General features: G+C 52.0%; 1 protein-coding gene across 2 annotated transcripts in view; it reads left to right on the top strand.

Annotated features, from left to right (window-relative positions):
- Positions 1–12,295, top strand: part of RBPMS2 (RNA binding protein, mRNA processing factor 2) — a 50,774-nt gene that overhangs the window by 14,861 nt on the left and 23,618 nt on the right. For both annotated transcript variants that reach the window (XR_007776170.1, XM_050966843.1), the window contains exon 2: positions 11,738–11,815. Coding sequence is in view for 1 of the 2 variants with exons in the window: in XM_050966843.1 (XP_050822800.1) it covers positions 11,738–11,815 (78 nt within the window). In the remaining variant the exon portion in view is untranslated. The remainder of the gene's footprint in view (positions 1–11,737; positions 11,816–12,295) is intronic.

Raw genomic sequence — 12,295 nt, forward strand, 5'->3', positions numbered from 1 at the left:
GAGGCTTCAGCTCCTCCATGTACTGCACACTGGGAACCTAAATCTTCCCCCTTTCTCTTCCTCAACTGCTCCCTGGGCACTCTGCTGGGTCTCTGATCTAGCAGAGAAGGCCATGAAGGCCCTGCTTGACTTGATATTATAAATCCCTGGCTGTTGATGGTGGGTGCTTGATTTCCTGGCCTGTGCCCTAAAGGGCAGGGTGGTCTCTGCCAGCATGGGGGGCAGGGTGGTGGTGAGGAACTCTCTTCTACAGACGTGTGGAAAGATCTTTGGCTTGGTCTTCAGGCAACTGGGTCACAGTGTAGACAAATGGCAAAGAACTCTGATTCAAAAACCAAATCCAAATACTTGTCAGGATCCTGGTTATGTCACTGGCAATGTGGTGTTTGGGGAGAGCAGAGGTGAACCAATGAAATCATGTACAGCACTGCTGTGCTGTGTACACTGGATGTTTCTCTACCTACTTCAGTAGTATGGCCACTTCTGGGGTGCAGCATAGCAGCTGTTCAGCCATGCATAGCAGTTGTGTAAACTAGTCCCTCCCATTCCTGTCTTAAAATCATAGAATATCAGGGCTGGAAGGGACCTCAGGAGGTCATCTAGTCCAATCCCCTGCTGAAAGCAGGACCAGTCCCCAGACAGATTTTTTTACTCCAGTTTGCTAAATAGCTCCCTCAAGGATTGAACTTGCAACCCTGGGTTTAGTAGCTCAATGCTCAAACCACTGAGCTATCCCTCACCTGTTTATTATTAAGTAGCTCTCAGTCTATTGCATTTATCAGGAAGCTCAGCTTGGCAGTCACAGCCCAAGATGGCATGTGACTGAATAGGGGCACCCCTACCAAATGCCATGCACCTTTAAATGACTAGGAGCAGTCAGGAACTCTGCCTCGCAGCACAGGGTTACCTGATGCTACCTAGCACCTTCCCTCTTCAGAAGGGAGAAGGCCAGTACTGAATGGCTAGCTGGCAGCTTCAAATTCATCTGAGTTGGGAGGTTCCAGGCTGAAGCAGTGCCTGCTGTTGCAGCCATATAGGCCACAGACCTAGTGCTGTGGAGAAGCCTGCTTGTGTGCAAGGGCTTGCCACTTGAGCTGGGCCATATTGGGTCACCTGACTTCCTCCTTGGCCTTTAAGTGGGCCAAACAACATGCTTCTGGGGTGACTTCCCTCTCCACTGAGCTTCTAATTGAGGCCACTACTGGGCCACAGGCTTCAATTCACTCATCCTGAGCTGGCAGCTAAGGTTCTGCAGCTCTCCAGGCACTCAATCTGTAGGTAAGAGAAGTCCCTTTATAAAGAGCAGGAAACTGGGATTTAAGGCATGACTCCTGTTCCCAACCAAACGCCAGAGTTGCTGTGACTGACCAAAACAACCAGCTATAGAAATACCGAACTTACAGGGACATGGTTTGTGTTAGTCTGGCTCTTAAAAGGGCAAAGTACTAAAGAGGGGAGGAATGCAACAGACTAGGGGAAAGAAGGGGACAGTGACCTACCTACTTGGTATGTTTGCATTTTGTAGGGCACTCCATTTCAGAGACTCACAGAATCCGCTCCCTCTAACATGGTGCCTAAGTTCCTGTCACTAACAGGCTCTGCTAGAATATCTGGGACTGAAAGATTAGGCTGCCAGCAAATGTACTATTTGTAATCTTCATGGTTAAGATTCCAAATGTTCCCTTCCTGCCGTTTTTTGTTTTTCAAGCCCCATGTTCCTTGCATCACTCAAGCCTTATAAGTCCCGGGTTTTAGAGCAGGCCGCTGCCTCACAACATTCCATCCTGCTATCGTCAAGTGGCCCCAGCTGCATCTCATCCAGAGCTGACACAACTCTGCAAAACAGCAGCCATGTGCAGTGGCCGGATCTCCTGTGAACAGGATGGGCTAGCAGCTCACAAGCCCTGCACTGCTTTCTCATGGGCAGGGCAGCTGTGCCCTGAGCACACAGCACGTTGGGCCTTAAGAGGAGGCACAGCTGATGTTTAGAACCACACTCTGTTCCACTGACAGACTTCCAGTGCTAGCAGCAGAACTGACAAAGCCAAAAGCATTTGTCTGTGCTGACCTCTTTCCTGCCCAGTCCCCTTGTGACAGCCTATATTGCACATGGACACAACTCTATTGCACATGGACACAACTCTAGAACTGGGCTTGGTACAACTTGATTGTCTCATAACTGACTTTATTTTTGACTTTTTTGTGTGTGTGGGGGGGTGGGTGGTCATACAACTTAATGACAGTTGAAATTCAAAAAGTGAAAGCTTTAACAATTCAAACCTAGATTGCATTGTCTGTCTGGCAAATAGCCTTAGATCAAGTTCCTAGTTCAGGCAGTGCTTTCTGTCTTTGCTTAGCAGTAAATTTAACTTATCAAGCGAAATATCTTCAACTTGTGTCTGGTGAAAACACTTATCAAGAAACCAAATTCTTCCAACCCTATATGCAACTTGAAGGGGTTCGCTCCCTGCTGAGGTGCTGATTGCAAGGCTTTCTAAAAAGTTCACTTAACTCCACCTCCCTGGCTTGGTTACAGATGTTTGGACAACCTTGGTCTGTAGGGCTCTGTTTGCTCCAATGGGCTTCAAGATATTTCTCTGTTTATATAAAGCAATTTAATGTAGGGCTTTCCTGTCTCAGAGCCTGCTGGTCTCTTGGCTGCCATGATGGACAGGCAACAGTTCATCTTGGCTGCTCTCTAGCTGTTTGAGGAGAGGACTGTAGAAGAAACCATTCTCCTCTCTCTTCTTCCCCACCCCCCCCTCGCCCCACCTCACGCCAGCTCTCTTGATTCTTGCCTGGGAGGGTGCCATAGATTTTTCTAGGCTTCCCACAATACTGTGGGAGGAGGGGAAATGCTGGGTAATGCCCTGTCTCTGTACCAGGCGTGCTGCTGGGGCGATGTGTGCGCGTGAAATGCTTGAAGACCCAAGTGATGTCTCTCTCTGGGCAAGACAGCCATGGCATTGTCCAAGTCACCACCTCACTCACCTGGCTGAGTGCTGGTGATGTGGGAGGTGATAAGCCACCCTGCTTCCTTATCGCAGGTAGCTTGGGTGGAGAGTTGGAGGTGGGATGGGGAGAAGCTTCTGCTGTGGATTGGGCTGGGCTGAGGCTTTGGGATTGGGCTGAGTGTGGTGGAACAGTACAGTGGTATGGCTGGGCTAAGAATGGGCAGGGCTTGGGTGTGTGCAGGGAGCATTGGTAATAGCCTAGGTGCCCTAGGCAAGAGGGTCCCTAGGCAAGAATTGGCTGGCTTGGTTTCTCATCTGAGGAAAATAGCCTGTTGCTGGCAGTGGATGCAGGTTCCCCAGGATGAGTCCCACTCTGCCTCCCCAGCTGGTGGCCAAACAAGGCTTCCTGTCATGGGATGGTGCTTGAGACCTGGGTCTCTGCCATGGTGCTGAAAAGACTCCTCTGGTTTCATCACACTGGTGGTGAAACCATTTTGAACAATGCAGTGGGGGTGGAAGGTGGGGAGCCTCTCTAGGAACAGTCACTGGCAGTGGAGCCCTTTCCTAGTGTAGATGGGCTCAAATTCAGAGTGGGCTACCAACCATATCCATCTTTGTCCTGAGTCTGACAGAGCTTTCAGTGTATTCTCCAGTCTCCTGGGTCTTTCCTGCTCATGCTGTTCCCTGGGACTGTCTCCACATCACTCTGGTCCTCAAGCTAATGCTGCCTCTCCCTTCTAACATGCTTGTTTCAAGGGCTTGTTAATAATAGTACAGGACCACTTTCAAAACCATCTGACTTGTATCTTGCTGCACAGAGACCATCCCATTCTGGGACCTGAGCACATCCTGAAATATTGAACAGGGAAGGCTGTTTCACATGGCTGAGGCATGTGCAGGCCTAGCATTGGTGACGTGGCCACTGCCTGTGTGCAAAATGGGCTGGTCTCTTCTGAAAATGCACAGCAGATGCTCCCCAGCCTCTGCATTAGTGCTTCTTGCTCATCAGCTACATGCAGGCTGTGGCTGAGCTGCTGGGTCCCTGGTTTGTCTTAACAGCTATGAGAACCAGTCACCTCTCCAGTGAGGCTGCAGGATTGACTTGCACAGCTTGATGGTGGCTGCCTTTGATAGTCCCAAGGAGCAGGTAGTCTAGCTGCAGGAGATGGCTATCACTCTCTCAAATGCTACTTCTGCCACTCACTACCCCAGGACTCACCTCAGCAAGGGTCCAGCCTGCCAAGACCAGGTACAGATTAAAGGAGGCCCCTGATAGGTAGAAGGAACCTAGCAGGCTGAGACCATACCTACAGCAGAGTGGATTTTGCAGGTGGCCAGGACCAGAGACTAAGCAGTTTTCTGTCACTTGCTGGACTGGAATGGTCTGCTGGACTTTGATGGTTGCAGGGAGTAACTGGCTGTGTCCCCAGTGAATTAAATGATGAATGTATGAAAATACTTTTTCTATATGCTTATGCTGAGGCCAAGGCACAAAATGACTTGCCTAGCAAGTCGGACACAAGACAATAAGATTCTTTAAGTATATTAGGAACAAGAGACAAAGGGAAGTGTAGGCCCTCTACTTAGCAGGGAAGGAGAGCTTAAAAATATCAAGAAAGATGAGGTGCTTAATGCCCCTTTTGCCTCTTTCTTCGCTAGAAAGATAAGTTACTCAACACAATACTGACAACCAGGGAAGGAATGAAAGCTAAATAAGGAAAACAGGTCACAGAATATTTATACAGATGTGTTCTAGTCATAGGGCCTGATGAAATTCATCCTAGGGTATTTAAGCAACTAGCTGCAGCAATCTTAGAGCTGCTAGCAACTTATCTTTTTTGAGAATTCCTGGAGGACAAGAAGTCCCCAAAGACTGGAGAAAGGTACTATGTTTGCTTTCCTCTAAAAAGGTGCACAAGGAGGACCCAGGGAATTATAGATGAGTCAGCTTAACTTCAATAAACTTGCTCCAGTATCTTTCCAGGTATTGAACAATGCACTTGTAAGCAGCTGGAGGGTAAAAAGGCTTATAAGGAATAGCTAGCAAGAATTTGTCAACAAATCATGCCAAACCAACTTAATTTCCTCCTTTTGGTAGGATTACTGATCTGGTGGATGGAGGGAAGCAGTAGATATGACAGACCTTGGGTTTTTAGTGAGGCTTTTAACAGGTTGTTGCATGACATTCTCATAAGCAAACTAGGGAAATGTGATCTAGATGAATTTATTATAAAGTGGGTGCACAACTGGATGAAAGACTGTACTCAGAAGTTACACCCATCCAACATGACAGCAAGGCATTGGTATCTAGTGTGGCAGAACAGGGGTCAGTCCTGGATCTAGCGCTGGCCAATATTTTCATTAATGACTTGAATAATGGAGTGGGGAGTCAGTTTATGATCCTTGCCCATGGAAGGGGTTGCAAGTACTTTGGAGAACTTGTCCTCTAATTTATCATGGTCCTTTTTAAGTTGGTCTGAAATCAACAAGACGGAAGTCATGAAGTACAAAGTACTTCACTTAAGAAGGAAAAATCAAATAACTGGCTAGGGGGTAGCAGTGCTGAGAAGGAGCTGGGGGTTAGTGGACCATAAACTAACTTGTCAATCTGGTGCAGCTGCGAAAAAGGTAATGTTCTAGGATGTTGTCACGGAGTCACTGGGCGATGCTCTGGAACTGCTCCCCACCAAGCCAGTCAGGACTTTGGGGAGCCTCCTCTCCCTTGGAGCAGACTTGTTCAGGGCAAGAAGCTCACACGTCTTCACCTCCTGGGTCTCTGCTTGGAGCATTCAGCATCCTCTGCCCCTCCAGGCGCTTCCCACAGCGAGCCTGCCTCAGTGGGGTCCTGGGGAAGCCACCGGGTCCTGCACCCCCACTTCGCAGTCAGATGTGACTCTCAGCCAGCCAGTAAAACAGAGGTTTATTCGATGACAGGAACAGGGTCTAAAACAGAGCTTGTAGGTACAGAGAACCGGACCCCTCGGCCGGGTCCATTCTGGGGGTCAGTGAGCCAGACCCCCACATCTGCCCTCAGCCAGCTCCAGACTAACCACCCCTCCCAGCCCCTCCTCTCTGCTCATCCCCTTTCCCAGGCCAGGAGGTCACCTGATCCCTTTGTTTCCAACACCTTCAGCTGGCACCTTTGCAGAGGAGGGGCCCAGGCCATCAGTTGCTAGGAGACAGAGTGCCAGGCATTTAGGTGCACTGGCCCTTTGCTCTGCCAGATACTTATGAACTGCCATGGGGACACTGAGGCACCAACACAGTACTCAGAGAAAACATTAAGAACATTCCCAGTTCGTCACATCTCTCCCCCCTTCGAGACCGAACTGAGCGAGGTCACTTTAGCCAGTGACCTGGGGAAGTTCGAACCCACCAAGGTTCCCATGGATGCCCCAGCATCTCTCCCATTCCTTGGTGTGAGTTACACCAGGACAGTCCAGTCTCACGCCCTCCCTTAGGTCGGGTGTGCTTGATGGCACTTGCAGGCCGCAGGTGGGAAAGTTTATGCAGCCCACACCCTTTGCCACCCCAATACCCCTGGGGTTCAAGCTGGGATTGGGTCTTTCCCCAGCCCTCCGGTCTGTGATTCGGGCTCTCTTGGTTAAGAGCCCCCATCTTGGCCTTTGCCAGCTCTGGGCTTGGGCAGCCGCTTCCCACTTTGTGGCCCAGACACAACACCTCTGCCGCCCCCTTGCACTTTCCAGCTTTTAATGTCAGTCCCACCTCCTTGAGGCAGCCCAGCCCCCTCTTCACCTGGGACACCTGTTCCTCCCAGGTCTGGCTAAAGATGCACATGTTATCAGTGCCTGCCAGGGCCACGTTCTCCATCCCCCTCTGCTTGTCTAGAATCTCCCCAGGCCTAGGCATGGGGTCGGCATCAGACACTGTGATGGCTTTAAGCTTCTGATAGCCCCCATAAAACCAGATCATCCTGTCTCCCTTGGGGATCAGCCCCAAGGGTGAGGCCCATGGGCTGTAAAACAGCTGGATCCCATCTAAAGCCAGCATGTCCCTGACCTCTCTCTCCAGGTTCTGGGCTGCTTTCCCAGTGACTCTGAACAGGGAACACCTGATGGGGAGATTGTCTCCCACCTCAGGGAAGAGATCCCCCAGGGGGTCTTCCCCCTTCTCCATCCAATCCTTCCCCTTTAGGTCCGGGGTCCCCTCACTCTCCTCCCATCCAGCAGCTCGAACGGGAAGAACCCTGTGGATTCCTGGGGCACCACCAGCTGCCTCCCGATTCCCCCTAGTTCTACTTCCCCTTGGGGAGCCCATTCCCAGTACAGGAATCCCTCCTCCTGCAGGACTCTGTCCCTGCAGCCTTCCCCAAGGGGTTTTGCAGCGCTGTGGCCAGCAAGTTCTCTCAGCTTCTACAAGGAGGGATCCTTCTGCAGCTCGGTCTGGGATTCAGCAGCTGGGGCAGGGAGTGGGACCTGCTCCTTCTCGCTGACTGGGCCTGGGGTCACAGCCCCCATGAGCCCTGTCCCTGGTAGCTCCCTCCGTGCTGTGTAGTGCTGTGTAATCACTTCCCAGCAGCACGTCTGGACCAGGCAAACCTGTTTGGCAGCTGACCTGCCCTGCCCGGGTGTCCCCCCACTCAGCTGGGGTCTCAGCTCCCCCCCGTGCTCAGCGCTGTCCTTGCTGTCCCAGTGGGGGCAGGCAGCGAGCTCTCTGCTCTGGTCACAGCATCAGAGCCAGTGTGAGCCCCCTCTCTGGTGTGCAGGGGGGCAGGGAGCATCTCTCCCTCCCACTCAGCCCCAGGGGGCTGGTTACAGGTAGGCAGGTATCCTGAGCCCAGCAGCCCCTCCCCCCTGCCAGCCAGGTCATTTGCATTTTCACTGACCATTTTCATCCTAGCCAATTGGTTCCCTGGATTTGAATTCAAACGCTCGGCCGTTACAGGAGCGGGGCCTGGATCCTGTCCCAAGGGGAGACAGTCACCCCCCAACAGGGCCTCCAAGCAGATATCCTGGAGAATCCCACCAGCCAGCCTGACCCGTCCTGGGTCTGCACAGGGATCTGGGCCATAGGCAGGGCGAGGGGCTTAACGCCAGGGAACTTCACCCAGGTCCCACAGTCCCTCAGCATCTGGGGCTGCACCACCACAGTTCTCTCTGTCCCAGAGTCTCGCCCCCGCAGGCGTGTTTCCCCACTCACCCCTGGGCAGCCCCCTATGTCTCTCTGCTCCACCATCACCAGTCCACGCTGCTGCTGCTTCTCCTGCAGCTTTTCCTCGGGCTCTTGCTCTCTCTCACGGTCCTCTCGCTCTCTCGGGCTCTGCTCCAATCCCATCCGTCTCCAATCTCCTGATGGGGAACCCAATCGTGAAGACCCTCGTCTGATTGGGGACCAGATTCTCGGGAATGCCTGGCTGCTGCTCCAGCTGCTCCCAGATTCTCTTGTAGCCCCATAGGGGTCAGGAATCTGCTCCTTATAGTGGTGGCCCTCCTCCTCCAACTGCACGATTAACTGTGCCTTGGTGAATGTCCCCCATGCGTAACCCTCTTTGTGCACAGGATCACAATGTCCTTCTTAAGGAGATGGTGATAGGCCATCACTTCATCGTTCCCAAGTGGCTCTGGACTCACAGGCCTGTGTGCTCTTGGCTCTCCCATGGTTTCCAGGAAGAACCCCTGGTGTGCCAGCCCTTCTCATGATCACCACCTCTTTGCCAGGGTCGAGCTGCAGACTCCTCCACCCCTGGGACTGCTTCTGCAATCCCCAGGGGAACCCTGCTACTGCAAAAATCCTTCTCTCTCCCAGGGTCGAGCAGCAAGCTCCTCCGCCCCTGAGACTGCTCGCTGCAATCCTCAGGGGGACCCCGTTACTCCAACAGTCCTTCTCGCTGGTCACACACTCCCAGAGGTTAACTGCCCCCTGAAACCGTCCCTCTCTGAGCCTTCAGCACGCCTGGTCCTCATTATCCCTCCTTTGTTTTACTGCTCTGCAGTCACTTACTGCAAGCAGCGCCATTCACGGGGTGCAGTATGTCCCACCGCTGCCACCAGTTGTCACAGTCACCGGGCAATGCTCTGGAACTGCTCCCCACCAAGCCAGTCAAGACTTTGGGGAGCCTCCTCTCCCTTGGAGCAGACTTGTTCAGGGCAAGAAGCTCACACGTCTTCACCTCCTGGGTCTCTGCTTGGAGCATTCAGCATCCTCTGCCCCTCCAGATGCTTCCCACAGCGAGCCCGCCTCAGTGGGGTCCTGGGGAAGCCACTGGGTCCTGCACCCCCACTTCACAGTCAGATGTGACTCTCAGCCAGCCAGTAAAACAGAGGTTTATTCGATGACAGGAACAGGGTCTAAAACAGAGCTTGTAGGTACAGAGAACCGGACCCCTCGGCCGGGTCCATTCTGGGGGTCAGTGAGCCAGACCCCCACGTCTGCCCTCAGCCAGCTCCAGACTAACCACCCCTCCCAGCCCCTCCTCTCTGCTCATCCCCTTTCCCGGGCCAGGAGGTCACCTGATCCCTTTGTTTCCAGCACCTTCAGCTGGCACCTTTGCAGAGGAGGGGCCCAGGCCATCAGTTGCTGGGAGACAGAGTGCCAGGCATTTAGGTGCACTGGCCCTTTGCTCTGCCAGATACTTAAGAACTGCCATGGGGACACTGAGGCACCAACACAGTACTCGGAAAACATTAAGAACATTCCCAGTTCGTCACAGATGTATTAACTGGACTGTCTGTATACAGGACACAAGAGGTAATTGCCCTGGTCTACTTGACCCTAGTGAGGCCCCAGGTGGAGTACCGGGCAATTCTGGGCATCACACTCTAGGAAGGATGTTGACAAATTGGATAGAGTCCAGAAGAGCAACAAAAATGATAAAAGGGTTAGAAAACCTGACCATGAGGAAAGATTGGGGGAGAGGGATAGCTCAGTGGTTTGAGCATTGGCCTGCAAAACCCAGTGTTGAGTGTTCAAGCCTTGAGGGGGGCCATTTAGGGGTCTGGAGCATAAATCTGTCTGGGGATGGGTCCTGCTTTGAGCAGGGGGTTGGACTAGATGACCTCTTGAGGTCCCTTCCAACCCTGATATTCTATGATTAGGGGGGAACTCCATGATTAGTCTAGAGAAGACTGAGGTGCAACTTGATAAGTCTTCTAATACTTCAAGGGCTCTTATAAAGAGAAGAGTGATCAATTGTCCTCACTACTTGTTCTCCATGTCCAGTGAGGGAACAAACAGGCCCCCAATGTGGGGACTCTACAACCTCTCTCCTTGGAAGCTCTTAAAAACAAGTGGGACAAACACCTGCCAGAGGTGGTCTAAGTTTCCTTGGCCCTGCCACAATACAGGGCTGGATTGATGACTTCTCAAGGTCCCTTCCAGCCCTACATTTTTAAGGTTCTGTTACTCTTCAAGGTCTCAAAGATGCTGGACAGAAGACCAAGGTTCTGAACCTTGGTGCAGGTGGGGTTGAGCACCATGGAGAGTGCTTGCTGCCTTGGTTGATTAACTTGTCAGAGTGGAAACTTTAGCAAGCAATGTCCTTTGACAGCCAGGTCTTACTGCCTCCTGCATGACATCCATGTCTATGGATACAGAAAACTTCTATGCACTGTGACAAAGTTCAGGATCTAGCAGATCTATGTACTGCCTGCATCACTATGGGTCAGGAGTCTGGACCCTCTTACAGGTAGATCTGGGTCTGTTAGAGGCATTCCATATGCACTGCTCATGCAAAATTCTGAGCATAAAGTGTGCAAGTCAGTCAAGCCATCTTGCTAAGATCTGGGCTTCCTCCAATTGCTTACCACATGCAGAAGTGGCATTGTGTGCTCTTTGGGTATGTCTCAGACCTCCGCATACAGTGCTCTAAGATGTCCATTGAGGCATGCCTGGTATTGTCCTGGGCTGTCCCAAAGATTTATGGATTTGCAGGATTGAGCCAGAGATGGGAGTGTCACGCTGATACCATCAACTCACTCCAGCAGCCATCAGTGGACTATGCACATATGGTGTGACCTGTCACCACTGAGGCTTTCAATGAACATTCTCCATTGGTTGTCTTGCTGTCCTTTGACTTTGAGTCTGGACCCAGAAGCCTAGTTCTGGGCCCCTTACTTTGAGAAGCATACTGAACTCCCTGCTAGACCCTTCCTGCACTGGTGATAAGGATGGAGTAGGTCTAACTTCTGTGACCTTGCAGGATGTTCTGGGGCTGTGTAATGCCAAGAAGATGACCCTTTGGTTGGTGGAAAGCTGGAATATTTCAATCCCACTGTGTGCTCACTGTGCACTCCTCAAGATCTTTGAGGCAAAACAACCCATCTCAAAATTCCCTGTCAGACTTTAATCCAGGCTCATGCATTTCTGAGCAATGTCTCGGGCCCTGCTCTAGTGTCCAGGTCATGCTGAGGTGCAGGGCCTGGGCCTAGTAGAGCCATAAAGGAGCACATGCAGCTCTGTTTTGGGTGTGAACAGTGACTGTACATGGTTCTGTAACTTGAGAAGCTGGCTCAATGAACAGCTCTGATGGGCCCACCCCCTCAGAAGGAGGCACTACAGTGCCTCTGAAGGTGAGCCAGCAGTTTGAATGACCTCCCTAGCTAGACACCCCTTCCCCCAAATCTAGGAAGCTTTAGTTCTAGAGCTAGAGCAGCATTTCTACCCCCAGGAACATGCTGCCATAGGCATGACACTCTCCCCTCTCTCCAGGGAAAGGCCTAGAATGCAAAGGGTGATGTATTGAGGCCATGTCTCTGAAATGCATGTGTTACCTAGCACTCCAGCCTCTGCCTGCCTGGCACTCAGTGTGGGCCCATCTCTTCTAGGTACGGACACTCTTTGTCAGTGGCCTTCCTGTGGACATCAAACCCAGAGAGCTCTATCTGCTTTTCCGACCGTTCAAGGTGAGTAGGTGCAAAACCAACCTAAAGTGGGCTGCCCTGCTAGCAACATGCCAGTTGGTCCTCTAGACGGCCTGCCTTGGGCAGCACAGGCTGCCGTCTGCTTGAGGGAGTGTTTCTTTTTGGGGTGGGGGGGCAGGATGATGTGAGGGCAAAGGAGATCTTCATAGAATATGAAGGTTGGAAGGGACCTCGGGAAGTCATCTAGTCCAACCCCCTGCTCAAAGCAGGACCAATCCCCAGATTTTTACCCCAGTTCCCCAAATGGCCCCCTGAAGGATTGAACTCACAACCCTGGGTTTAGCAGACCAACGCTCAAACCACTGAGCTATCCCTCCCCCCTGGGTCAGAAAGTCTAATGGGAAGAGTGAGGGGACCCAGGCTGCTGCTCAGTGGGGGTAGAGGAGGAGCCCTTCAGGGTAACCTGTTTGATGCTCAGTCACAATAGTGAGGTATCTAATGCTGGTGGCAGTTGAGTAACAG

The sequence above is a fragment of the Gopherus flavomarginatus genome, chromosome 9 (assembly GCF_025201925.1).
Source record: "Gopherus flavomarginatus isolate rGopFla2 chromosome 9, rGopFla2.mat.asm, whole genome shotgun sequence".
Taxonomy (NCBI): Eukaryota; Metazoa; Chordata; order Testudines; family Testudinidae; genus Gopherus; species Gopherus flavomarginatus.